Source organism: Xenopus laevis, chromosome 7L (genome assembly GCF_017654675.1).
Source record: "Xenopus laevis strain J_2021 chromosome 7L, Xenopus_laevis_v10.1, whole genome shotgun sequence".
NCBI classification, from domain to species: Eukaryota; Metazoa; Chordata; class Amphibia; order Anura; family Pipidae; genus Xenopus; species Xenopus laevis.
Genome location: NC_054383.1, coordinates 107,432,039 through 107,458,601, shown reverse-complemented (window position 1 = coordinate 107,458,601; position 26,563 = coordinate 107,432,039). Strand labels below are relative to the sequence as shown.

At 37.4% G+C, this 26,563-nt stretch overlaps 1 protein-coding gene across 3 annotated transcripts in view; it reads right to left on the bottom strand.

Moving 5' to 3' along the window:
* Positions 1-234: 234 nt before the first annotated feature.
* ttc34.L (tetratricopeptide repeat domain 34 L homeolog) overlaps positions 235-26,563 on the bottom strand; it is a 56,300-nt gene continuing 29,971 nt past the window's right edge. For all 3 annotated transcript variants that reach the window (XM_018226164.2, XM_018226163.2, XM_018226162.2), the window contains 3 exons: positions 23,657-23,930; positions 22,941-23,155; positions 235-847 (listed from right to left, as the gene is read on the bottom strand). In XM_018226164.2, coding sequence (XP_018081653.1) covers positions 326-847; positions 22,941-23,155; positions 23,657-23,930 — 1,011 coding nt within the window. In that variant the 3' untranslated portion in view covers positions 235-325. The remainder of the gene's footprint in view (positions 848-22,940; positions 23,156-23,656; positions 23,931-26,563) is intronic.

Genomic DNA, 26,563 nt, shown 5'->3' with positions numbered 1-26,563 from the left:
AAATTTAGTAACAAGTTGTCACTAGACTCAATTCTATTATGGCAGCAACAAATACTTTTTGAAGTGTTATCAACATTCAATTGCAGCATCAATGGTAATTAGGGAAAGTCATTAAACTAAACTTAAGCACTTAAGAAAAAGTACCCCGAGTTACTACGGTTGTAATAAAACATCAAACCTCTCCACTATATTGTTTAACTCCAGATCCATGCCATCAACCATAAACCAAACGACTGATTTCCAGTGTTTTTATTGTAATAAATGCATTTAATACAGTTCACACTAGATAAATTCAAGCTTTCAGCTGCATGAAACCACTTTCCTATTAATGGACGATACACCCTGATGCTTCCCTCTTAATTCTTGCTTTTAGCCTCTTCAGTTCTTGGTTATTCTCATCAATAAGAAGACCACACTCAGTCATTTTCCAAGTCTCTTCAAACAAACGTTGCTCAAAATATTTGTTCGCCACCTGACTAATTATTTCGGCGAGTTTAACCCTGCCAGGGGTATTGCTGATGCTGGCGATGGCCGTAGCGTGCTCCATACTGATGGCCTTCATGTACTGCCTGGTAGCAGCCTCTTCATCAGAAGACAACAGCAGAATGTGGCCTTTGGAACAATAGTCTTCTGCTTGAGTCTTTAAATCATGAGAACTTTGCCGCTGAATTGCCTTATCTATGTCCTTTATTGCACTGCTGTAATCTCTCAGGTGAGTGAGGCACATGGCACGCTGGCGTAAGTATTTCGGGTTGTTGTTGCTTGAAATAACAGCCAGAGAGAAATAATCCAAAGCTTTTTCATAACGATTTTCCTGAATCAAAGAATTCCCTTCTTGTCCTGCTACCTGTAACAACAGCAAAAATGATATTATGTTACTTATTAGTGCTTTAAAGGGGACCCGTCACCCAAAAAAATTATTCAAAATCCTATTTTATCACATTAGTCAAGCAAAATTAACTTTAATTACACTATATAAATTATTTGAATCTTGCTTCCTTCAGTCTGGGATTTCATAATTATAACAAGCAGGCAGGAGCCATTTTGTGGACACAGTTATTAAGACAAGTCTTGTATCATCTCAGAATCTTGTTTGTGCACCAGAATGGGGGACCCGATGTCCATCCCCATGCCCTGGCTACACAATTAAATGGTAAAGAGAACGGGGGAATGTGGGGAGAGCAGTGACACCTAGAAAGTGCTGAATGGAAAGTGAAAGTAATTGTCTGCCCCGCCTCTATGCCACTGGCATAGAGGAGTGGCAGACAATATTTGATTGACAGCTGAGATTTTAAAATGAGTTTACAACAGCTACGAATGCTTTAATAAAAAATAGAAAATGGATTTCATGTTTAGTTTGAAAAGGACTTTTATTATACAGATTTTTGTGTCTGGGTGACAGGTCCACTTTAAAGACCTAGGGTTGAGTGAACAGCCATCTCCCACTGTGATACGGAGAAGAAAAGCTCTGAACTGTAAAGTAGCAAAGGCAAGGGTTAAACAGCCAGCCAGTAAAGCACAGGTGCAGAGCACATGGAAAGCGGAATATTTTTCTGTCAAAAGCTCTTTATACGTTAATTGCTTGTCATATAAATGAGAGCTGCACACAGGTGTGCTTTTAAAGCCACTCTTCATCCATATACCATCATTTGGTTTATCATTGTTTACAAAGGAAATGTTCTTTCAATTCTTACATATTAATGCAATTGTATAAAAGGCCTTCTGGGTAGAAAGAGCAGACCTAGTAATTAACTTAGAGCCTCACTGTGTTGAACAGTGGTCCCCAACCAGTGGCTCATGAATAACATGTTGCTCACCAACCCTTGGATGTTGCTCCCAGTGTCTCCAAAGCAGGTGCTTATTTTTCAATTCCTGGCTTGGAGCAAGTTTTGGTTGCATAAAAACCAGGTTTATGGGCAAACAGAGGCTCCTGTAGGCTGTTCATTCACACAGGGCTACCAAACAGCCGAATATATCCTTTATTTGATCTTTTTACATTTGAATGAGACTCATGGTTAAAAAAAAGTTGGGGCCCCCCTGGAGTAGACCCTCAAACATTTAGGCAATTCAGAAATCCATTCCTCCAGAAGTTCACCCAGTCCACTAACTAACGGGAAAGTAGATGATTCATTGATGAAGGAGTTATTTGGCATGACACACTAAGGGGGTTATTTTTTTATTAAGTCCGAATGTATCTCAATATTTACTGCTACAAACTCCAATCAAATCCACTCAGGTTTTTTGCGCTTATTTATTATTCCATTTTCCTGAAAATTTGCTTTTTGGGAAAAAAAATAAATCCGATTTTTACAGATTTTTCATCCGAGTTTCACGATTTTTTGCGGGGTATTGCACAAACCCAGCGCTCTTTAAAAAAATCACTGGGACTTCTCCCATTGACTTATATGCAACCTCAACAGGTCTGAGATGCTGGATTTTCTGATTCAGACTTTTTAGCATCCTTGGGGTTTAATAAATTCTGAAAAATTTGTGATTTTTTAAAGTCCGATTTTATTTAAAGAAAAACCCAAATTTTTTCTGATTTTTACATTCGGAGTTTAGTAAATAACCCCCTAAGCTTTATTTACTAAAGTGGCACAAGGTGCATGTTGCAAAATGGCATTTTCCCTAGAATTCAAGTATAGGCTAGAAAGCCTATGGGGACCTTCCCCATAGGCTAACATTGATGTTCGGTAGGTTTTAGGTGGTGAAGTAGGTGGTCGAAGTTTTTTAAAGAGACAGTACTTCGACTATCGAATGGTCGAATAGTCGAATGATTTTTAGTTCGAATCATTCAATTCAAAGTCGTAGTCGAAGTAGCCAATTCGATGGTCGAAGTAGCCAAAAAAATGTTCAAAATTCGAAGTATTTTTTATTCTATTCATTCAATCGAGCTAAGTAAATGTGCCCCTTAGCGTTTTTAAAGTTTAATTTGACTTTGTGTTGTTTTTTTTTGTTGTATACTAACAATTTATTTAAAAAAAAAAATTTGATGTTACTGGTCCTTTAAGGCAATTTATTACATCACCCCCTTATACAATAGAACAACCACTTTATGTTTTTCAGGGGACCAGAACAAATGGTGTAAAGTCCTTGAAAATGTAAAATCAGGGAAATATACATTAGATATTGGTGCAACAACAGAAAGACTGTGTAAAATGTGAGAAAACTTAAAATCAGGATATGTATCATTTAGGAATGCACCGAATCCAGGATTCCTTCTGCCCGGCCGAAACAAGATCCAAATCCTATTTTGCATATGCTAATGAGGGGCAGGGAGGGAAATGGTATGACTTTTTGTCACAACACAAGGAAGTAAAAAAGGATATCCCCTTCCCACCCCTAATTTGTATATGAAAATTTGGTTCGGTATTCGGCCGAATCGTTCACAAAGGATTCGGGGGTTCAGCCGAATACGAAATAGTGGATTCGGTGCATCCCTAGTATAATTGAGGTTTCCCTGTATGTATAACTTTCTCTCAAAAGTCCTTCAAAAACATTTATTTCCAAATAAAAATGTTAAAAATCATGGTTGCTATAAATGGTGTTGAATTGGTTTAGAAAAGTGCAGGCAAATGGCACAAGGGGCATATTGTCTGCCAACATTTTTCAGCCTGTGGAGAAAGTTATAAAATCTGCCCGTGCCTCCCATCATTTACTTTAACAGAAACCCATTAGCTGAAAAAATGCACATTTGAGAATTTTAAGCCAAAGGAAGTTAAAACAGTGACAGTCACATTATAACCAGATGACTGATTGAAAAACCTCAGTGAAGAATAGACTCTATAAACATCAGTGAAAACGATGGGGCTGTTCTAATACAGTTATCTATCTCACAAGGGCCAAACACAGAGAAACCACATTTTTTCTCAATTATATCAACATTGAACTCCTATTAAACACTCTCCCTTTAAAAGGAACTTTTATTAAAATCAAGGTCAATCTATTGAGATAATTCTACATAACAAGAAAAGTTCTTTCGCTTTGGAGATATACATTAACGGTGCTCTGTATACGTTATTCCATGAGATCTGCTGCAGGACAAACATCATTCTGTAATGGGGAATTTGTATGGTTAAAAAAAGAGAGAATTAAAGGGATACTGTCATGGGAAAAACATTTTTTTCAAAATGAATCGTTTAATAGTGCTGCTCCAGGAGAATTCTGCACTGAAATCCATTTCTCAAAAGAGCAAACAGATTTTTTTTTATATTCAATTTTGAAATCTGACATGGGGCTAGCCATGTTGTCAATTTCCTAGCTGCCCCAAGTCATGTGACTTGTGCTCTGATAAACTTCAGTCACTCTTTACTGCTTTGATATTACCCCCTCCATTTTCCCCCCAGCAGCCAAACAGAACAATTGGAAGGTAACTAGATAGCAGCTCTCTAACACAAGATAACAGCTGCCTGGTAGATCTAAGAACAACACTCAATAGTAAAAACCCATGTCTCACTGAGACTTCTTCAGTTACAATGAGAAGGAAAAACAGCAGCCTGCCAGAAAGCATTTCTCTCCTAAAGTGCAGGCACAAGTCACATGACCAGGGGCAGCTGGGAAATTGACAATATGTCAAGCCCCATGTCAGATTTCAAAATTGAATATAAAACAATCTGTTTGCTCTTTTGATAAATGGATTTCAGTGCAGAATTCTGCTGGAGTAGCACTATTAACTGATGTGTTTTGAAAAAAATATGTTTTCCAAAGACAGGATCCCTTTAAAGAAGTGACTTTTAAATGTTGTAAATAGAAGCAAGCACACAATATTATATTACTGTATGTGCTGTAATGGATTTCTCGGAATTGCTCGCTACAAGACATCATGACCAGCGGCCATATCTGAAGTGGGGTCAAGTTAATAAGCGGCAAAGTTCATCATTAGCTGGCTGCTAAATGTTATAGTGTTCATATAATATAATCATCTCATCGGGATGGATCAAAAGCTTTGATGTTAGAAGCCACACACTAACAAGGAGAAAGAACAGAACGCTTCTTTTGTTTGTTTCATTTCAGAATTCTATTTGCCCGTTGCTTTTGAGGCATAATGCATCTTCTCTTAAATACTGTATAAAGTGGCATCTTTAATGGGGTACTAATAGAAAGTAAGAACATAGCACTGTTGTAGGATCATTAAGCTTTACTTCTACTATAAGGAAAATGCTATTGCACTTAAAATGTACAATTGTTTGTCAAAAGCTTTTTACCCATGCAATTAATATTTCAATTATTTGGATTCCTATAATTGTACCATAGGAAAGGGGAAAAAGGACCTGGAAATAGTGTACAATTCTGTCCCTTCACTCCTAGTGCTTCCATTTGACTTTTTCAAATGACTTTCTATTTTCTATGTTTGACTGTTTTTCTAATATCAAAGTGTAAAGTGACATTTTTGTCTTCTGAAGCAGCCCTGGGAGGGGAGGGGGGTCGCCGACCCTGTAACTGTTTAGTTGATACGTTTATCTTTGTCCCTGCTGAGCACAATCTCTGGGTTTCATTACAGGCAGCTGTTAGAATTGATACAATATTTGCTAATACTCCAGAGATGCTGCTGAGAAATGGATCAACTAAATGTCGCAAAATTGTAACCATTTTGAGACTGCAGCTGAATTACTGGGCTGCCAGACAAACACCAAAGATGGGAACATTCAACTTTAAACTTAGATTTTGGAAAACAGTAAAAAATAAATAATGGAAAGTAATTGAAAAAAGTCTTTATTTCTGGGGAACAATCTGAAAACAACTGAATTGAAAAAAGTGTTTGGAAGGTGAACAACTCCTTTAAAGAATGGAAACACCAGTGGCGGAACTATCGGGGGAGCAGGGGGTGAGAGCGGACCAGGGCCCGCCGGCAGCCCGCTCACCACTGCAATCCGGCGTGTGCGGAGGGGGAGTGGGGCCCGGCTGTGCGTCACGCACCAGGGCCCGCCCCCCTCTAGTTACGGCACTGGGAAACACTGTGCCAATGTCGGACGGGGGGCCCAGGAACCCCCACAACATCCTCCGGGCCCCCCAGCTGCAGAGCCCCCTCTCCCTCCATCCCAGCCACAACCCGTACCTCCCCCCCTCACGCGCATACGTTTTCCTGCACGACACGCCCGGGGTCAGGGAGAGAGGTAAGCAACAGCAGTGCAGGGAGCAGGTCTGGGCAGATGGGTCCCAAAAGAGTCTGGCCCCACTGGGTTTTTTCCCGGTGTCCCGCGGGCCCAATCTTACCCTGCACTGTGGTCTTGGATAATGGGGAATTGAAAAAATGGCACTGGTTAGCTGTGCAGAAAGTTCCATTGTCCGACATCTGGCACAGAGAACGTTTCATTTTGTTGTTTCAGCAACAGCAGTTTTTTTCTCTCATAGCTCTCTTGAGTTCAGTCCATCTCTAGTTATATCAAGAGCTATTTCATTTTAGATTCAAATGTACATGCTTTGCAGTGATATTGGAAACAACCACCAACCCGCAGAACAAATAAGCAGCTTGTTACAATGCTGTTCTGCGGTGCAACGTGAATATCCTCTGTTCATTACTGCCGTTGCCGAGTGAAAAGAGATAATTATTTGTAAGTGTTGCTATAGCTATTTAATTACTGGATGTTTCCTTTAGTACTATGCCAATTAAAATAACCTTAATTATACATAATCACCAAGAACATGACAACTGTTTTTCTCTCTTGTTGAATGTGATTACTTGGATCTCGTTACTGACTCTCCAAAGAGGAAGGAACCTTACGTGAACCACAAGTAGTAAGGCTGCAGACTGGAAAGACATTCCAATTAAGACGGTCACACTTAAGATGGTCATTTTTATGATGAATTTAGTAGAGTGTTTGTGGTTCTATTTTTTTAATGCATGATACAAACAAGGTGCAGCAGTGAAATGTCTGGCAAATGTGTAGACATAAGTTTATTAGCACGAGTAGCTTCCTTGTCAGTTAATATTGTTACAAATGGAGATGCATCTGCTGCTTCAAAGTTGGCACTAGAAGTCCAAATTTATCTCAATATTTTCTGAAAACAACTCTGACCAAATCCACACGGGGTTGTTCAGCTAATTTATTAATATACTTTCCCGACAATTTTGTGTGCAGGAAAAAATCGTGAAAAATAAAAAATTTTCGGAATTTCCACCCGAAAACTCAGATTTTTTCGGATTATTACACGAAACCAAGCGCAGATCATCGTTTAACGTTAAGAAACACCGGCGCACGTTTATATTAAAATATACCTAAGAATCACATGAAGGGTTGTTGGTAATGCTTATAGTCACTATAGCCTAGTTTATCAGTATCACTAAAATATTTTCTGTGTCTTTTCGCTGGACAAAAAACATTGAAAATTATTTACAAATCTATATTGACTCTTTATTTTCAATCGTTACTACTTGGGAAAAACGTATAATTGTAAATCTGCCCCCCAATATGCTATTTATATCAAGAAAAGAACAACATATCAAGCCTGCAGGTGCCAAATCAATGGCACCACAAAAGCACTTTTCAGCCCTTAAAGGACCAGTAACATCAAATTTTTTTTAAAATTCGTTAGTAAAGAACGAAAAAATAAACACAAAGACAAATTAAACTTTTAAATCGCTAAAGGTGGCCATAGACGCAAAGATCCGCTCGTTTAGTGACATCGCCAAACGAGCCAATCTTTCCCCGATATGCCACTAACCGGCATGGCTATATCGGGTCGAACAATCGGATTATAATGAGAGCGCAATGGGCTCCGGCGGGATGGTTGGGACAAAATCAAACGACCGATCTCTGCCAGTCGAAAAATGTCGGGACTCTCTACACACGGTCCGAAAATCGCACGAATCCTTGATTCGTACGATATGATCTTTGCGTCTATGGCCACCGTTAGTCTTTATTAAGAAATAACTTACCGAAACTCTGCTTGCGCTCCTCTTCAGAAAAGGTGACACGGTGACGATCCATCGGCACTCGATTTCTCCTCCCTGGCTATCTCCTATAAGGAAGGCAGGGAGGAGAAATCTAACGACGCACAATAGATCGTCTTTTCTGAAGAGGAGTTTCAGTAAGTTATTTCTTAATAAAACTTGTACTTTCCACAGAATAGAAATGCTGACCTTGCATGAACTAAAGAAAGAATTTTCTACTTCCAGCTATAGATAATCACCTGTTAATGTTAGCTTAACCACAAACATTCATAAATACTGTATATTAAAGTCATTTTATACCTTAGAAATATGGGAAACGTGCCCTGAATATAACATGTAATTAGCATCCATTTGTTTTAACCTTTTGTACACAGTATAACAAGATTTATATTGGGAAAAAATGTACATTCTGCTTACTTATATTCATGCATGAGATTGGAAGCTGTCGTACTGAGATATTCTTTGCAAATAATAAATGGAAGTCAGACACATATTGCTCACTTTGGGTCATTGGGGTCAGAGTTATTTTAGAGGTGTCTTATCTGAAACTTATGCACAAAATGAATGTTCTGTGAATATGTCAGTAACATAATAAATAGGGTGGAGTTTCTATTGTGGATAATGTATTTTGCTATATATATATATATATAATTACGGAAAATTATAATTTCGTTTTTATGTATTCATACACACACATACACATATACACACACACAGGTATGGGGTGCGACATCCGGAAACCCATTGTTGGAAAGATCCAAATTAAGGAATGATTAAATTTTTAAAAGTATTTTCCTTTTTCTCTGTAATAATAAAACATTACCTTGTACTTGATCCCAACTAAGATACAATTAATCCTTATTGGAAGCAAAACCAGCCTATTGGGTTTGTTTCATGTTTTCATGATTTTCTATTAGACTTAAGATATGAAGATGCAAATTACGAAAAGATCTGTTATCAAGAAAACCCCAGCTCCCGAGCATTCTGGATAACAGGGCCCATGCCTGTATATATATATCATATTGGTGGCACGCCGTTCTAATTTTAAGCATTGAGTGCATGGTACAAAATCCATCAGCAACACCGAATTAGGTAAAAAAGAAAACGTGTTTATTATAGCCAATTTAGTCCTCCTCAGGACCTTTGTCAGTGTGTTGAGACCGAAATGTGAGAAAGGTCCTGAGGGGGATGGAAACATTTATTCTACAATAAGCACGTTTTTTTTTTTAGGTTTTTTTTCTCCTAGTTCAGTCTTTGTGGTTATCAACCAATAGGATATCACCACCAATGTGATAACCACCAATTAGTTGTTTTCATGAGTGATCCTGGTGCCCCTAGGCTGTTCATTTTTGTTTGTTTGGGAGTGGATTACTACCACACCTCTTTATCTCTCTCTCTCTATGCAGTATATATATATATATATATATATATATATATATATATATAAAACAGTCACATCAAGTATCGTCAGGACGACGGTTCTAAAGGAAGCAAAATTCGTTAATGTGGGGGAACATGTGAAAAGTTTAATAAATTCATCAATATTTAGACTCGTGAGTGCCTCCACTTTCTACAATTATTGATATATATATATATATATATATATATATATAAAACTCAAGGCACAGCAATGTCTGTGGAATCGACGGTATTCAGAGCTCTTACACATTTTTGCAAATACTGTATCTGTTACTTGACTTGATGAAATCAGACTCGAGGGAACGATATACAAATTAATCATACATTTCATTGCACAGGTTTGATTTACATGCTCAGTAAAATGTATTTAATGACTCCCCAAATTGATTTGTTTTCATTTGTTTTTTTTTTTTTTTTTATAGAGGAAGCATGAGTTCAGTTTACCACATCTGGATTATAGAAATTCCGCAGGGGATTTGTAAATAATCTCATTGAACTCTGGGGAATGGGTGTGAAAGACAGCCCTGACCCAGTAAGCATGCGTGCTATGATTCATACACAGCTGAACAACAGGTCAGTGATGGTAAGAAACCCTTCAAAATAATTAAAGACTTTAAATAGAAGCGGCAGATGGCTGCATTGCTTCACGATCAATGGCTACACTTAGGGGCAGATGTATCAAGGGTCGAATATCGAAGGTTAATTAACCCTCGATATTCGACTGCCGAATTAAAATCCTTCGAATTCGAATATCGAAGTTGAAGGATTATGCGCAATTCGTTCAATCGAACGAATAATCGTTCGATCGAACGATTAAATTCTTCGAATCAAACGATTCGAAGGATTTTAATCCATCGATTGAAGGATTATCCTTCGATCAGAAAATTGTTAGCAAGCCTATGGGGACCTTCCCCATAGGCTAACATTGGCCTCGGTAGGTTTTAGGTGGCGAACTAGGGGGTCGAAGTTTTTTTTAAAGAGACAGTACTTCGATTATCGAATGGTCGAATATTTGAACGATTTTTAGTTCAAATCGTTCGATTCGAAGTCGAAGGTCGTAGTCGAAGGTCAAAGTAGCCAATTTGATGGTCGAAGTAGCCAAAAAAAACATTCGAAATTCAAACTATTTTTCCTCTACTCCTTCACTCGAACTTAGTGAATGGGCCCCTTAGAGTAATAACACTCTGCTCCTGAACAATATTTATTGCTAACGTTATGTACAAAAGAACAACAAACTAAACAGAAATATTTCACAAGTGTGATTAATAGGATTCATTGTGGGATTTCAGTAATAAAAGCGGCAAAGTTTGTCCAAGGTCTTGTAAGCCAAAATCAGAGGTTTGCTTTGAATCAGATGACCAGCAAATTGTCAGTTAGTTGCACTGGGTTCTTAGAAATGGTGAAAATGTTTTATTCAATCATCCCCGTTGCCATTTAAAGACCAAAAACTCTGTTCAATAGTGTTTACATTTCTAGATTTTAGGTCTGTTCTGTTTAGAGAATATTTTGGCAGGACAAAATGATAACCATGAGATGAATGTGAGGTGAGAGGGATATAACATGGCAAAAATCCAACTTCTACTCTAATAATATATTATGTGATACATGTTGAAACCATTCATGATTGTTGTCTACTAATCAAAGACTGGAAAGTCAGTATTTAAAGAAAAATGTACATGGATACAAAGTTACCATGGGATCTTTGTGGACTCCCTGTCCACCTCAAACATTGGTTCAAAACACCATTGCAGCTTACTAGTACCTATAGCTAGCTACAGTATATTAGACATGGTCATGTTGAGCAACCTAGTTTCTTGTGCTTCTCTAACCCTAGGGGTGATATGATAACTATGTATAAATATATAAGGGGATCATATAATAATCTCTCTAATGCTTTATTTACCAGTAGGTCTTTCCAGCTGACACAAGGTCACCCATTCCGATTAGAAGAAAAGAGGTTCCGCCTAAATATTTGGAAGGGATTTTTTATAGTTAGAGCTGTGAAGATGTGGAATTCTCTCCCTGAATCAGTCGTACAGGCTGATACATTAGATAGCTTTAAGAAGGGGTTGGATAGCTTTTTAGCAACTGAGGGAATACAGGGTTATGGGAGATAGTTCATAGTACAAGTTGATCCAGGGACTGGTCCGATTGCCATTTTGGAGTCAGGAAGGAATTTCCCCCCTTTGAGGCAAATTGGAGAAGTTTCAAATTGGGTTTTTAGCCTTCCTCTGGATCAACTAGCAGTTAGGCAGGTTGAAATAGAGTAAAATGGTTAAACTTGATGGACTTGTGTCTTTTTTCAACCTAACTTACTATGTTACTAAGCACAGAAGCAATACCTACTGCCAATTCAAAACAGAAAAGTGTCCAGCCTGGCCATAGCAAATTCAAAAGAAACCTTGCAGTTAGGAAATACTGATTTCAGAGAATTTAAACCTGCTTGTAGTTCATGCATCCAACACCGTGACCCAATTTCTCTACACAGGCACTAGACCAATGTCTAGACTTGTTTTGTCAGAATGGATACACAACATGTCATGGACATGGACCCTTTTCAAACATTGTGTATCCAATCTGACGTCATAACTTACAATATACATTCCTTTTTTCATTCCTGTTTTCTTTACATCTGTGTGCTGGTCCAACATTATGATAAAATCCATTTTAAATAAGCCATGCATAAGAATTCATGTCAAATGGGGTTGTACCCAAAGGCAAAAATTTAAATATTAATTTGCGTCTCTCTGGTAAAATGTAAAAGAAATCAAGAGCAGTACCATGTTGATAAGCATTGATGCTCCTGATCTCAGAATATAAATAACATGCAAAAAGCAGTTATTGCACTGATTGCACCGTGATTGCATCTGAATAAAAAGCAATTGGAAACTAGCACACTTCTGGAAAGTACAAGAGCTCCTGATTTTGCAGATGACATTGCCAATATCTGCAGATCACATTGGGAAGCTTTAAGAAAAAAAAAATACATATTCGCATTAAGTTTTCAAGTTTTTTCAACCAACTGTCGACCTTTTGTTAGTACATGCCACAAATATCACAACCAAAATATTGTGCCAATGCAATATAAACGCCTACACAATAACATACAAACAATATTTGAAAATGGTATGTAGTCCAACATACTCACAAAATGGAGACTTTGGATGGAGAATGCTTATTAAAGCATTCATAGCTGTTGTAAGCTCATTTAAAAATCTCAGCTGTCAATCGAATATTGTCTGCCACCCCTCTATGCTTTAGGCGGGCAGACAAATACTTTCACTTTCCATTCAGCACTTCCTAGATGTCACTGCTCTCCACATATTCCCCCTGTTCTCTTCACCGTTTCATTGTGTAAACAGGGCATGGGGATGGACATCAGGTCCCCCATTCTGGTGCACAAACAAGATTCTGAGATGATACAAGACTTGTCTTAATAACAGTGTCCACAAAATGGCTCCTGCCTGCTTGCTATAATTATGAATTCCCAGACGAAAAGAAAAAAGATTCAGATACTTTATATAGTGTAATTAAAGTTCACTTTTCTTGACTAATGTGATACGGGGTGACGGGTCCCCTTTAAAAACAAACAAATACCTTAAAGTGACTAAAAACAAAGCTGCTGTCCTACTGCTTTTAAAACAAAGAGGCGTATCAATATCAAATTATATGGTTTTTTCTACAGCATGGAGGCAAAAATCCAGATATGTGTTAATAAGAAAATAACAAATCTCTACAATGTCAAATAATTTTAAAATCCATGAGATTGCATGTTGCTGTAAAATGTGTTTTTTTTTTACAAAAATTGGGATTTAATGAAGTTTTCATCTCAACCATTGATAAATCGGAATTAAAATAGACACATACAAAAAAGAGAGATTGATCAACACACATTCTCTCACTACACTTGTATTAGTCATTCATTCTTTATAATGCATACATGTTGAAACAGGATTTTTAATGACATAATTATGATCATAAACTTGCCCTCGTATCTAGATGTGTTTTCCTGTCTTCTAACAAAAATAATAATGCATAGGTGGGTTGTATCTGACTTTTAAATGCAGAGATTTGTGAGCTTATTTATATTTCAATTTTTTGAGCAAAATAATTTGAATTGTGGCAAAATTTCTAATTCAAACCTACATAAATCACCCCCTTGGCGTTGAGAGTGATATATGTTTAGAATCTCAGAGCTAAAGAAGAAAAGTTGCAATATTTGCTTGAATTTAATAAACAAAAAATGATATTTTGAAGACTAAGGATATTGTTGACAGCTGTGTAATATGTTAGCTAGCCAAATGAGAAAGGAAAAAAAAAGAAAATATGGAATTTCTGGAAAAATAAGCATTCCACTGGTCCCCGGAGTTATACAATTGTTGACCTGAGGACCAAACATTGGATTGGGACAGATGGGTGGACGTGGGTGATTGAAGCAAGCAATGATGTTTTTTAGTGACTGGGTAAACAAATTAATCTTAATGTGTATAACCAGCTTTTGACATACATGTATTGGTATTTGCAAATTTCAATAATCATACTTTAAGGGCGTTATTTACTAAAACTCATTTAAAAAAAAAAACTCAAGAAACAAACTCAACCTAACTCCCATCCATGAGTTTGGCTAATTTACTAATAATTAAACTTTAAAAAAATGGAACAAAAAAACAAAAAAAAAAACCTTTTTATTAATACCTGAAATTTTTCAAGTTTATTGGCTTAACAAACTCTAATTTATTGAGTTTTCGAGCGAAAAACCAGCGTCAAACACCCCAAAATTGTGAAGGCAAAAACATCTTCAAAAACGAGACGCCGGTGCCGTTCCGTGAATTTCGCAGGGAATTCGCAAATTTTTCGGCGAAACGCCCCAAATTCGCCTATCACTTATAACAAACAAAAAGAAATAGGATTGTTTTGTCAGCAATGTGAATTTACAGTATATAAAATCCCATAAATTGCAAGATACTGTTCTTATCTAAGAGCTTACTGAACAACGGGTTTCCGGATAATGCATACAGTATATGTATTAGCAAATAATTGGCAAATGGGTGTAATTATGTATATTGTGCATACTATCACTGAAGCTAAAAAAAACATTGATCAAGTTAGAGGCCTATTTACTAACATTTTTCATGAATCATATTCTTTCTCTAAAAATGTGTGTTTTTTTTTTCTCTCAAACGTTAAAATTTGTTTAGTGTAAAAACGATGAAAAATCTAATACAAAACTTCTCCACGTAAAAGCAGTCAAGGTCCCACAGAAGTCAGTGGGAGCTGAATTGAACCATTCAGACTTTTAGGGGCCGATTCACTAACTTCGAGTGAAGGATTCGAAGTAAAAAAACGTCGAATTTCGAGTAGTTTTTTGTGCTCCTCGACTATCGAATTGGCGTAAATTTGCCTGAGTAGAATGATTCGAATAGATTGAGTGCAAAAACGCTGTGACTATTCGCCATTCGATAGTCGAAGTACTGGATCGAGCGCAAAAACGCTGCGACTATTCGCCCATTCGATAGTCGAAGTACTGTCTCTTTTAAAAATACTTCGCCACCTAAAACCTACCGAATTGCTTTAAAAGCCTATGGGAAAGTCCCATAGGCATGTTTTCCAAGTTTTTGATCGAATAAAAAGGCATTAGATCGAATGAAAATCCTTCAAGCGAATATTCGATCGAGCGCCTATTCGCCTGGCGAATATTCGCCAATTAGACTATTCGCCAGCGCGTAAATTCACCCGAATTGTCTATTCGATTCTATTCGATTCTATTCCCCAGGTGAATTTCGAGGGATTTAACCCCTTGAAATTTGACCCTTGATGAATTTGCCCCTTAGCTTTTCAGATTTTTTTTTCAATAGTAATCAGCCAGGTTTTTGTATTTCCTTCAAGCGAATATTCGATCGATAATATTATTATTATTAAGCCGCTTAGCTTTTCAGATTTTTTTTTCAATAGTAATCAGCCAGGTTTTTGTATTTTTTTTAGCACATCGTTCAGTGTGTTTCTCCGTTGGTACTTTTTATAATCAGATATTTTAATAACTTTCATGGCATTTGTGGTTTTAGAAAGATATAGTTTAATCGTGGTTTTAAAAGGCTTTATATTACTAAAATTTGACCTTTAATGAATAGCCCACTTACTGTTCTCAGGGACCTACTGTACTCAGTACACTGCTGCTTGTTTGTTTCTCCCAGGCCCAAACTGACAACTGCAACCTATCTTTAAATACAATTCTTGTGACACCGGGAGCGGAGGAAACCCTGGAGCTACTGCCTGATCCAGAGGTGGGTTAGCTCCAGGGTTTCTTTGCATCAGTAGTCATAGCAGCTCCCAATATAGATCAGGAAGGCAATGGCTGCCAGTGCTACTATACACAAGTGCAAAGAGTGCATTTTGATGCAAGTACCTTTAATGAACAAGGTTTTTGCACAACTGAACTGCGGAGAAATGAGCCCAAATGCAAATGGGTTTGTGGTTGCAAATAAGCCCTCTAATATTTGCCCATGCCTGTGCACCTTTAACAATACTCTACATATGAAAGCAAGTATTGTAAAGTCATTTAAATAACCAATACATTTAATTGGTTCAGTTAACTGTTATCCAAAATAAAATGTTAAATTAACACCCCTTCCTTAAATCTTTAAGGAGCTCTTGAACCTTGTAGCCCTTGGAAGCCAAATAACCTCAAAACTATCTGCAGACTCATTAACACAATGATCCTTTGAGTCTGCAACTTATGAAAATGTCAAGGGATCAAATGTTTTGTGCTCTACATTTTTTTCCTGTTTCACACAATTGTATTTTCACATATTTTCACAGACGGCACTGCAAAATTCTCACATATATATTTCCAGTCTTACAAACATGTGACATATTCTTTAAACAAGTTTATGAGCAGCACAGAACTGCTACATAATCAGTATCTTATTTATCTACTTTAATACCCGAAGCTAGAGGGAATAAAATATGCCAAATCATGTAAGATAAAAGCTTTACAGTATTTAGGGAAATAATTGGCATTTTTGATTAGCAACCCTTACTATTCCCATATGATATGTGAAATAAGGAAAAAATGTTGGAAAAAAGTTGAATTTCGAATTTATGTCGAAGTCGAATTTCGAAGTTATGTTAGTTTCTTTTGTTGTACTCACAACTCGAATGGGAGGTTATTTGTGAAAAAACGTGAATATCTACTATTTGATTGAATACGAACGACCTGAAAATGCGAATCAAATTGAATTGTATTTGAATCGAGTTTTCTTCGGAAAAACCCAAGGCAATTAACATCTTCAAATGGTTTAACGGACCTCTGCTATTGACTTGTACCTGAACTCGGCAGGTTTTATGTGGCGAATATTCGAATCAGAACTGTTTCCAGGGTTGACGTGGTTGAGATGTGATACATCTCATATTCAAATTCAAATTTGAGTTGATGATTTAAAATTCGAATTTGTGGGTTTTGGCAAAAACAAACATCTTAAAATTTTAATTCAAATTTACCATTTGAACCTTAATAAATCTGCCCACTAAGAGGGTTATTTATAAAAGGTCGCGTTTGTGAGGTTTTTTCACAACTCGAATATTTGCTTATTTATTAAAAAAATTTCGGGCGAAAACTCGAATACTCAAATTGATCTAGTTATCAGTGAAAAAACCTTGAATAGCTCGAATTAATCGAGTTGTCAATCGCAAACCACCCAAAAAAATAAAATCATGAGGGCTAAAAACATCTTCAAATGGTTCGGTGGACCTCTGCTATTGACTTCAAACATGACCGTGACAGGTTTTAGCTGGAGGTATTTTCAGATTCTGGCAGCTTCAGGGCATAATAGATCTTGAAAATTTTTAGTTTTTATTGAAACTACTCTTGAAAAACTTGAATTTTTCGGGAAAACACAATTTGACCTTTAATAAATAACCCCCTAAATAAACCCAAAGATAATTATATCTTAATTGGGATCAAGAACAAGGTACTGTTTTAAAAACAGAATAAACGGAAATAATTTTAAAAAATTTGGATTATTTGGATAAGATGGGAGATGGACTATGGGAGACTATGGGACTTTGGGAGATGGACTTTCCATAATTCAGATCTTTTGGGATAACGTGTTTACGGATTACTGATCCCATACATTCAATATAGTTTATTCCCACAATGTTACATGGAAGATAGCTCATAGTACAAAATGATTCAGGGACTAGTCCGATTGCCATTTTGGAGTCATGAAGAATTTCCCCCTCTGAGGCAAATTGGAGAGGCTTAAAGGAAAACTATACCCCCAAACAATGTAGGTCTCTATAAAAAGATATTGCATAAAACAGCTCATATGTCAAATCCTGCTTCATGTAAATAAACCATTTTCATGATAATATACTTTTCTAGTAGTATGTGCCATTGGGTAATCATAAATAGAAAATTGCTACAAATTCGAATTGTGCAACTTCTTTGAAGTGACGCTCTTAGAACACCGATTGTCGCTGCGACAACTCGAATATATTGGATTATTGAACAAAAACAAGCACTAACAACCCAAAACTATTGAGAATCCTGAAGGAAAAAAATGTTCCAGTTGTTAAAGGGACCATCTGCCATTGACTTCTACATGATTTCGACAGGTTTTAGCTGGAGTATTTTCCCTCTAAAAATTCGAGTTAATAAATAGGCCCCTATGTGAACACAATGAAATATTTATTTGTTTTTGGTGTTCATTATACAACTTTTTATCTGTGCCATTCTGATTTTACAGTGAATGAATGCTATTTTAGTTCAGACGAGAGCCTGATAAAAGTATTCCTATATCTAGTGAGCTTTAGAAGCTTAGTAGATCATACATGTAAATCATGCACTGAAATAGTGTAAAGACGTTATAGTTTATTTCTGGGCTGTTAGTGTGAGAAAGGTCACATTAGCCAACAGAAACACCTGGCACAATAAACAACAATCAAGCTGTTTGGCTTTTCCAAAAGGCTAATTTAACTTTAAGGAGGCTTTTTTTTTAAACAAAGACCTAATGATTAATAAATTGTGTTTAGATGACCCGAACATGAAGCAGGGAGAAAACTCATTTAAAGAGAGTGATACAGAATAGCAGCCTAATAAGCTCCAAATACATCATCAAGAGGCTAGAAAATAACTTGCACACATTCTGAATCACACTGCAAATTGGTTCTCCTTTTTTGCCTATTAAATGAATGTAAATATTTTGCAGAATGAACATACTTTTTTCATGTTATTACTATCTAGAAAATACAGTACATTTTGGGGCACATTTACTAATGGTCGAATATCGAGTGTAAATTAACCCTCGATATTCGACTATCGAAGTTAAATCCTTCGACTTTGAATATCGGATTCGAAGGATTTACCGCTATTCGTTCAATCCAACGATCGAAGGAGTAATCGTTGGATCGAACAATTAAATCCTTTCGAATCAAACGATTCAAAGGATTTTAATCCATCGATCGAACGAAATTCCTTTGATCACAAATTTGCTAGAAAGCCTATGGGGACCTTCCTCAAAGGCTAACATTATTGCTCGCTAGGTTTTAGTTGGCGAAGTAGCGGGTCGAAGTATTTTTTAAAGAGACAGTACTTCGACTATCGAATGGTCGAATAGTCAAGCGATTTTTAGTTCGAAGTCGTAGTCGAAGGTCGAAGTAGCCAATTCGATGGTCGAAGTAGCCAAAAAAACACTTAGAAATTCAAAGTATTTTTTATTCTATTATCCTTCACTCGAGCTAAGTAAATGTGCCCCTTTATATTTAAGGTGTCAGTAATATCAAGTGAAGTATGGGTAGGCAGGCCCGGATTTGTGGCACGCCGATATAGGGCGCTAGGACCCAGAGGCCTTAGGACGCCCAGGATTAGTCGCCTTTGGGACTAATCTCCTCTAAATGCCTTCCCACTGGCTAGAATGTAAATTGCCGGCGGGATGACACTCAGAACACTTCTTTTTCTGAAGTCGCCCGAAGTTGTCTCACAAGGAAACTTCAGACGATTTCAGAAAGCCAAAGCAATCCAAGTGCCATCCCACCAGCGATTTACATTCTAGCTGGCGGGAAGGCATTTAAGGGAGATTAGTCGCCCGAAAAAGAGCTGATTTGTCGCTGGCTGATTAATCTCCCCCAGTAGTCTTATCTGCCACCACCCTTAAACAAGAGATCAACGATTGTTCGTAAAAGCTACAAAATCTCTTGGGGTTAGGTTAATCCTCTCTCGAGATAGAACAAACTCCCGCCACCTAGAATGTAAATCGCCGGCGGGATGGCACTTGGATTGCTTTGGCTTTGTCCTCAGTCTGCCGATGGATACAGAAAATCATTTATCCTGACTAACCGGACTAGCTATAGGCCCCTGCCATCTTGGTGGGATGCTGCACTAATAGTATGGACCTATGAGAAAAAGTTGTTTTGATAAGAATTTCTCCCTTTTTCCATATGGGGATTCCTCTTTGAATTTGATGGGTTCAATGAATTTTTTGGTTGATGTGAAATGATGTTGTAACTTTTAGGAATATCAAAGTACTGTTCTCATACTTTGTCCTGGTGGAATATGGTTCAAGGTGGCTTGGAGGAGACTCTTCAAGTGGAACATAATGCATTTATTGAATATAAAATACATAAATATTGAAGAAATTATTCTATTTCTACTCTATTTCCCCAATCTATGATTACATTGTTTCCGGATAATACCAATGTATTGTGTTCTCTTTTTGGACTTTACACGGTACAGAACAAGTTTGGAAAAAAAGGCGAGAATGCAAACAAATGTGATTAACAATAACGGCAGTCTGTGAGACAATTTTATATGTTTATCTGTTTCTAAATGCATGTGATCAGCAAAAAACTGGAAAGCCTTAAGAAGATGCATTTATGACACTGTGGAGGACAGAATGATGGATCACATAGTAGTCATGTGTATAGACGTTCATAAAAATTCTCATGTGGACTCACTCCTGACTTGTGAGAACTGAATAGAAAAACTGCAGGGCAATTAACCACGTTATTTAGCTTGTGAGATAATAAAAAAAGATGGAAAATGATGAATTTAATGAACATCTCTAAATCTCAGTAAATTGTAGAAACAACATTGTTACTCATATATACTGATTATTCTCAGTTGAAATGCCGTGCAAAGAGATCCCCAGCAGAGATCACATTTTCACATAGCTTCTTTTGAAAATATATGAAATATTTAGTGGGTGTACTGCTGTGTCACAGAAAGCACAAACCAATGGGATTAATTCTATTAAACATCCACACCGTTAGAAACAACTGGATCCAGAAACATATGGTAGGATTATCCTTGACTGATTGCAGCTTTACGTTCATACAGCAGAAACATGGCATGATTAGGACTGAACAGAGGGAAATGTAAAGCAACAGAATGGAAAGTGGTTGGGGACAATTGGAAAGGCACAAAAAAGTAATATCAAATACAACATAAAGGAGATTGTTGTGCTTGTGGTACATATAAGAAGCCATGAAATAAAGATTTAGGCTAGAGTTTTTTTATAATTTGGTTTTAGTTTGTGCCATAAACCATATTATATTATATAAACCATATTATTTATATTTGATAAATAACCCCCTAAGAGTAACAATGTTAGAGGAAACCTATGGCAGCAGAGCACCAAGTATTGTCTCTGATCACTTAATGATTACATTAAGTGATCAGAGACAATACTTGGTGCTCTGCTGCCATACGTTTCCTCTAACATTGTTACTCTTAGGGGGTTATTTATCAAAGGTAGAATGTTAGTGTTTTTTATACCTCAAATGAACTCACAACTCGAATGGTATCTTACTTAAGAAAAACCTTGATTTTGCGAGTTCGAGTTTCGAAACACGAAAACTCACATTAATCGAGTTTTCGTGTGAAACCCTCTGAAAAAACCCAAACATCATGAAGGCTATTGACATCTTCAAATGGTACAAGGGGCCTCTGTCATTGACGCTTACATGACCTCGACAGGTTTTAGATGGTGTTTTTTAGGATTTGAGCTATTTCCAGGGTTGGGTACAATAAATCTTGAAAAAGATTTTTGTTAAAAAAAAAAAGAAAATCGAACCAAAAAAAATCAACTTGAGAACTCGAATTTTCATGGAAAACACAACTCCAACCTTAATAAATAACTAGGGATGCAACAAATCCAGGATTCGGTTAGGGAATCAGCCTTTTTCAGCAGGATTCGGATTCGGCCAAATCCTTCTGCCCATCAGAACCGAATCCTAATTTGCATATACAAATTAGTGGTGGCGTGGGAAATTGCATGACTTTTTGTCACAAAATAAGGAAGTAAAAAATGTTTTCCCCTGCCCACCCCTAATTTGCATATGTAAATTAGGATTTGTTCAGTTTTCAGCCGAATCTTTCGTGAAGGATTCGGGGGTTAAGCCGTATTCAAAATAGTGGATTTTGCATTACTTGCATCCCTATAAATAACCCCCTTACTGTTTACAAATACTCTGCAACTCAGCTGGACTCAAGGTGGCCACGCATACAGATATTTGGTTAGGCGTTTAATCACTCTTGGACCTACTAGATGACCTTCATGTAATGTATCACCCAGACTTTGCAGAAAGCAATGCCATGTGATGACAAAAAAATCATGTGTATGGAAAGGTAAAATGACAAGATGGCCTCCTGACTGACATAGGGGTGATCAGTCAGGTAACACTGGGGATCAGTGGGCAAATTTGCACTTCTGCATGCAGGTAGCTGCAAAGTGTAGTAGACAAGCAGTCAGCACAACGATTTTCACTCTTTCTTTGTGGGTGGTGCACGTCCACCAGTGGCCACTTTCCACTGGCACCACATACGACAAAAAACGTCAGGACAGCACCAACGAATTTTTTTATATATATTAAAACGCCTTTATTTGTGCTTCACAGGGGCATCACGGCAACGTTTCAGGCCACATGGCCTTTTAATCAACAGTGTATGTAATTAAAGTTCTTACTGAAAAAGTCAGAGTAAGGCCTAGAGATTTGAGGTCCCAAAGCCTTGTCAACCACAAGCCCACTCCCTTCCCCATCTAGTTCTTCGCCACTGCCACTACTGCGCTTTTAGACACACACACTCTTCCCCAGCATATAGCAGTAACATCAGTGCAATTTTTTCCCAACTCAAGTTGTGCCCTAGGCAGTTGCTTAGTTACTACTAAATATTACATTGTTAAAGGGATACTGTCATGGGAAAAACATTTTTTTTCCAAATCAGTTAATAGTGCTGCTCCAGCAGAATTCTGCACTGAAATCCAATTCTCAAAAGAGCAAACAGATTTTTTTATATATAGTAGTAGGACTATTAACTGATTAATTTTGAATTTTTTCTTTTTTACCCATGACAGTATCCCTTTAAGGACATGTTTTTATTCTTATTTATGCCAAGTGCCAAGGTCTTTTTGATTTACGACTTTTGTTAAAAAATCATTAGAAATCATTGCTGAATTGGAGCATACCACTGTTAAACCTGCTATATATGGAGACATTCATCAATGTGCACTACAGTTGGCTTTGTTCATAGTACCAAACATATCTTTGCTACTAAGGACAAGTGCTTGTACATTTATATAATGACAGGTTGTGATAATAAAATGTTGGCTGAAATACCCACACAGCTTTACATTACCTGAGATAAACTTTGTCTCTGCCTTTTGTCCAGGAATTTCACCAGCATTTCTACTTCTTCTGGTTTTTTGCCTGCTAATGTGCAAAGTTCCTGAGCAGCCACAAGAAGGTTTCGATACTTGACATGAAGAACCCCGTATCTTGCTTTGACTGTTTCATCAATTGCATTACTGGTGAAGGATTTTCGTAGATAATTGAAAGCCTCATCATATTTCTCTAAATAAATATAAAAAAACAGTTTGAACACTTTTGTGTCATGCTTAAAGAGTTTGGCAAAATGTCCATTGTTTTCTTGAATTCCATAGTTTTCTTGCCACTAATACCTAAAGATACCAACAATGACTTAATACAAGGTTTTCTATAGTTGTCATACCCCCAACATGTCGAATCACGTTTTGGCCCCTTCTGCGGCTTTACACTATGGAGCAAGATGCATTTGTTGACATTCTTGAGGACCCCTCACATTTTCTAGTTATAGGGCACTTTACACCCTTTCAAGTTATGGGGAGGGATGGGGCACACCTGTGTATCTTCTCCAGCTATCCCCTCATGAATACAGTGCTGCTAAGTACAGACAGAGCTGTATTCATTGGGAGACCACAGGTCCTTGGCCTCCATTCTGGAGTAAAATCTCCTTGTGTCTGTTGGCGCTAACCCAAGACCAGTTGAAAAGTCTTAGAATTCGTATAAGATATTTATAAAAATGAAGAGCCATACCTTTTGCAATAAGGATGTCTGTATACAATAAATAAAAATGTGCTGTCTTGTTTTCATTTTTAATAAGGGCTTCTGCAAGCACCTCCAGTTCACTGAAAGTCGGATCACTTGGAAGATTATTATTGGCAGTTAGAAGTTCAGCCAGCAATGTCCTGCAGTGGTTATACAGCCATTCAGTGATTACGAGTTGTGCTTCTGGATTCAGAGAATGGATCTCCCGGATAGCATAACTTGCATCTGCTTTGATTGCCAAGCATATGTCATGCACTGCTTCCTTTGGGATATTAAAGAGCAATAACAAAAAAGAAAATTAGCGTGCCATAGGGACGTTATGTTCTGGTCATTAATATCTTACATTTGATTAACCTCTGGGAGAGCAGACCATAGAAAAATAGCAGTTAATGAGCTATTGTTAATTCTGGTAAGTAAAGCTTCACTGTGATTTGTCAGCTTATTTCCTAGTAGTAAATGGCTTAAATTTCTTTCTTTAATGAAACACTTTGGCATGGTACAGTTCATTCATGTACTGGTGTGCCTTATGAAGAATAGGTAATTTCATCGGCAATGGATCATGTTGCATTCTTTGGTTTTAAGGACACAATTACAGTACGGTTCAGTTTATTTCACTATTTTGCATTCAGTACTTGACTTAAAGTAACCACCACTGGTATATATATATATATATATATATATATATATATATATATATATATATATATATATATATATATATATATATATATATATATATTTATCACAATAAGTTCCTGTGTAAAGTCACTGCTATATATTAATAAGAGAAAGCCATTCCATAAATAGATTTGGAGGAATCACCTTGCACAATATGACTGCACTCCTTTCTTTCAACCTATTTTTTGTCCACTTAGACATGACTTTTTCTGCCTTCATGAAATTAATTTCTTATAGACTTCTCTGTAACTCAATTCAAATGTATTGGTTTGTTTAAATTATAACATCTGCCCTTACTTCAATATCACATGGGTTATTCTGATTGCATTACTTGCAAGATACTCCATCCTGCTTACTGAGATTATGGGGCAAATTCACTAAGATTCGTAGTTGCGCCAGGCGTAACTTCGCCGCACTTCGCCAGGCGTAGTTTCGCCAGCGCTCCGCAAATTCACTAAAATCCGAAGTTGCGCTCAGGGGTACCGTAAGGTTGCGAAGTTGCGCTAGCGTTGATTCGCTAAGCGAAGTGAAGTTACGCTAGTGATAGTTAATTTGCATATGGCGCCAAGTCAAATTTCAATGGAGGAATACGCAGAATCACTACAAATGCCTGGGAAACCTTCAAAACATCAAATAAAATTTTTTTTTTGCCCTACACATGTGCCCACTGTATAGTTAAGTTGCCATGAGTTAGGAAATGTAGGGGGGAAGGAGGGGAGCCCCAAAAAAATTTTCAATCTTTTTCAGCCTATCAACCATAATATAGAAAAAACGCCAGCGTTTTTTGGGACTTAGAAAAAATTGTAACTTTTTTTGAAGCAATCCCTATCTACTCTATTGCGCTTCGCCTGGTCTGAGGTGGCGAAGGAAATCTAGCGTAAAAGGTAGCGTTCAGTACACTGCGCGCGTTAGTGAATTTGCGTAGTTACATCCGTTGCGTAAATTCTCCAGGCGTAAGGGTGCGAAGTAACACTAGCGAATTTACGCCAGCGTTCGTTAGTGAATTTGCGAAGTAACGAACATGTCCAACGCTAGCGAATTGACGCTAGCGTTAGGTGTTTCGGCGCATAGTGAATTTGCCCCTATGTGGGTACATTTTGTTGTTGCTACAAGTAACAGTGATCAAAATGCCCCATGTGCCTTTGCCCAAGGTGGATATGGAAAGGTGGCAAGATTATATCTTGAGATGGAAAGTAAAAGAATAAGACAACTCAAAAACCTTTCACATACTGACTAGAGATGCCAATCAGGCCTTCCATGTGAAGTTTAGAACTACAGTACTACTACTACTACCACCAGATATTTCAGTGCAATTAGGTTTGAATACTAAATGTTCCCAACAGAGCTTGTTGTACCGTAGATGGCATTTCACCTAGATCTGGCCCTAAACAACTTGATCATTAATTTCAGCAAAATAACATGCACAGCGGAGCGTTCCACCTTGAAAGTTCTCACTTGAGGTCATAGCCTTTTTGTATTTGCTTCATTAAGCCTTAATATAACCTCAGTGAGAGCAGCAACACAGCAGTGGTATTTGTTCCACTGATGCCATTGTAAATAAGAGGAAACAAAAAGATCTTTTTGTAAAGCATGCATATTTATTTGGGAATAAACCGAGTACAGTAGAAAAGAAATACTAAAATGTTCTTCCCCAAAGATGCTAATGTAATTAGACTGAAGAATTTAAAAGTGTTTTCATCTGTTCCATAATATATGGCATATAATAAATCTCAGATTGTATTATTTATGAATGTGACGAAACTGGGGGGTAGTTCCGTCCAACAGGTGTACTAAGCGGGCAAAATAAAAAGAAGACTATGAAAATTACTAATACTCCCAGGCTAATCCAAAGAGGCCTACTCTAGCTTCACCTCTGCAACAGGCATAACTCAAAACCAGCCTGAATGCACCCAGGTCCTCTGACCCCACGGATGGTGCTCCACTGGATCTCCCTGAGTTGCCCCAAAACTTTATAAAGCGCCACAGCGCTTGGGTAGCATGTGACCATCTGGTGATTAATATGCCCACTCACCTACACCCCAAATCCCATCTGTTTGGGCCCACTGAGCTCCTATAAACCTGTAGGTCTCAGAGGTACCAGACAGCCTAGGGCCCCACTACAAATAAACAATGTAAGCAAAGTTACTATGCAAACCCCAAAAAGGATAAAACTGTAGGTACTTTTCATCAGCCAAGCCAGTTGAGTTATTAATTGGA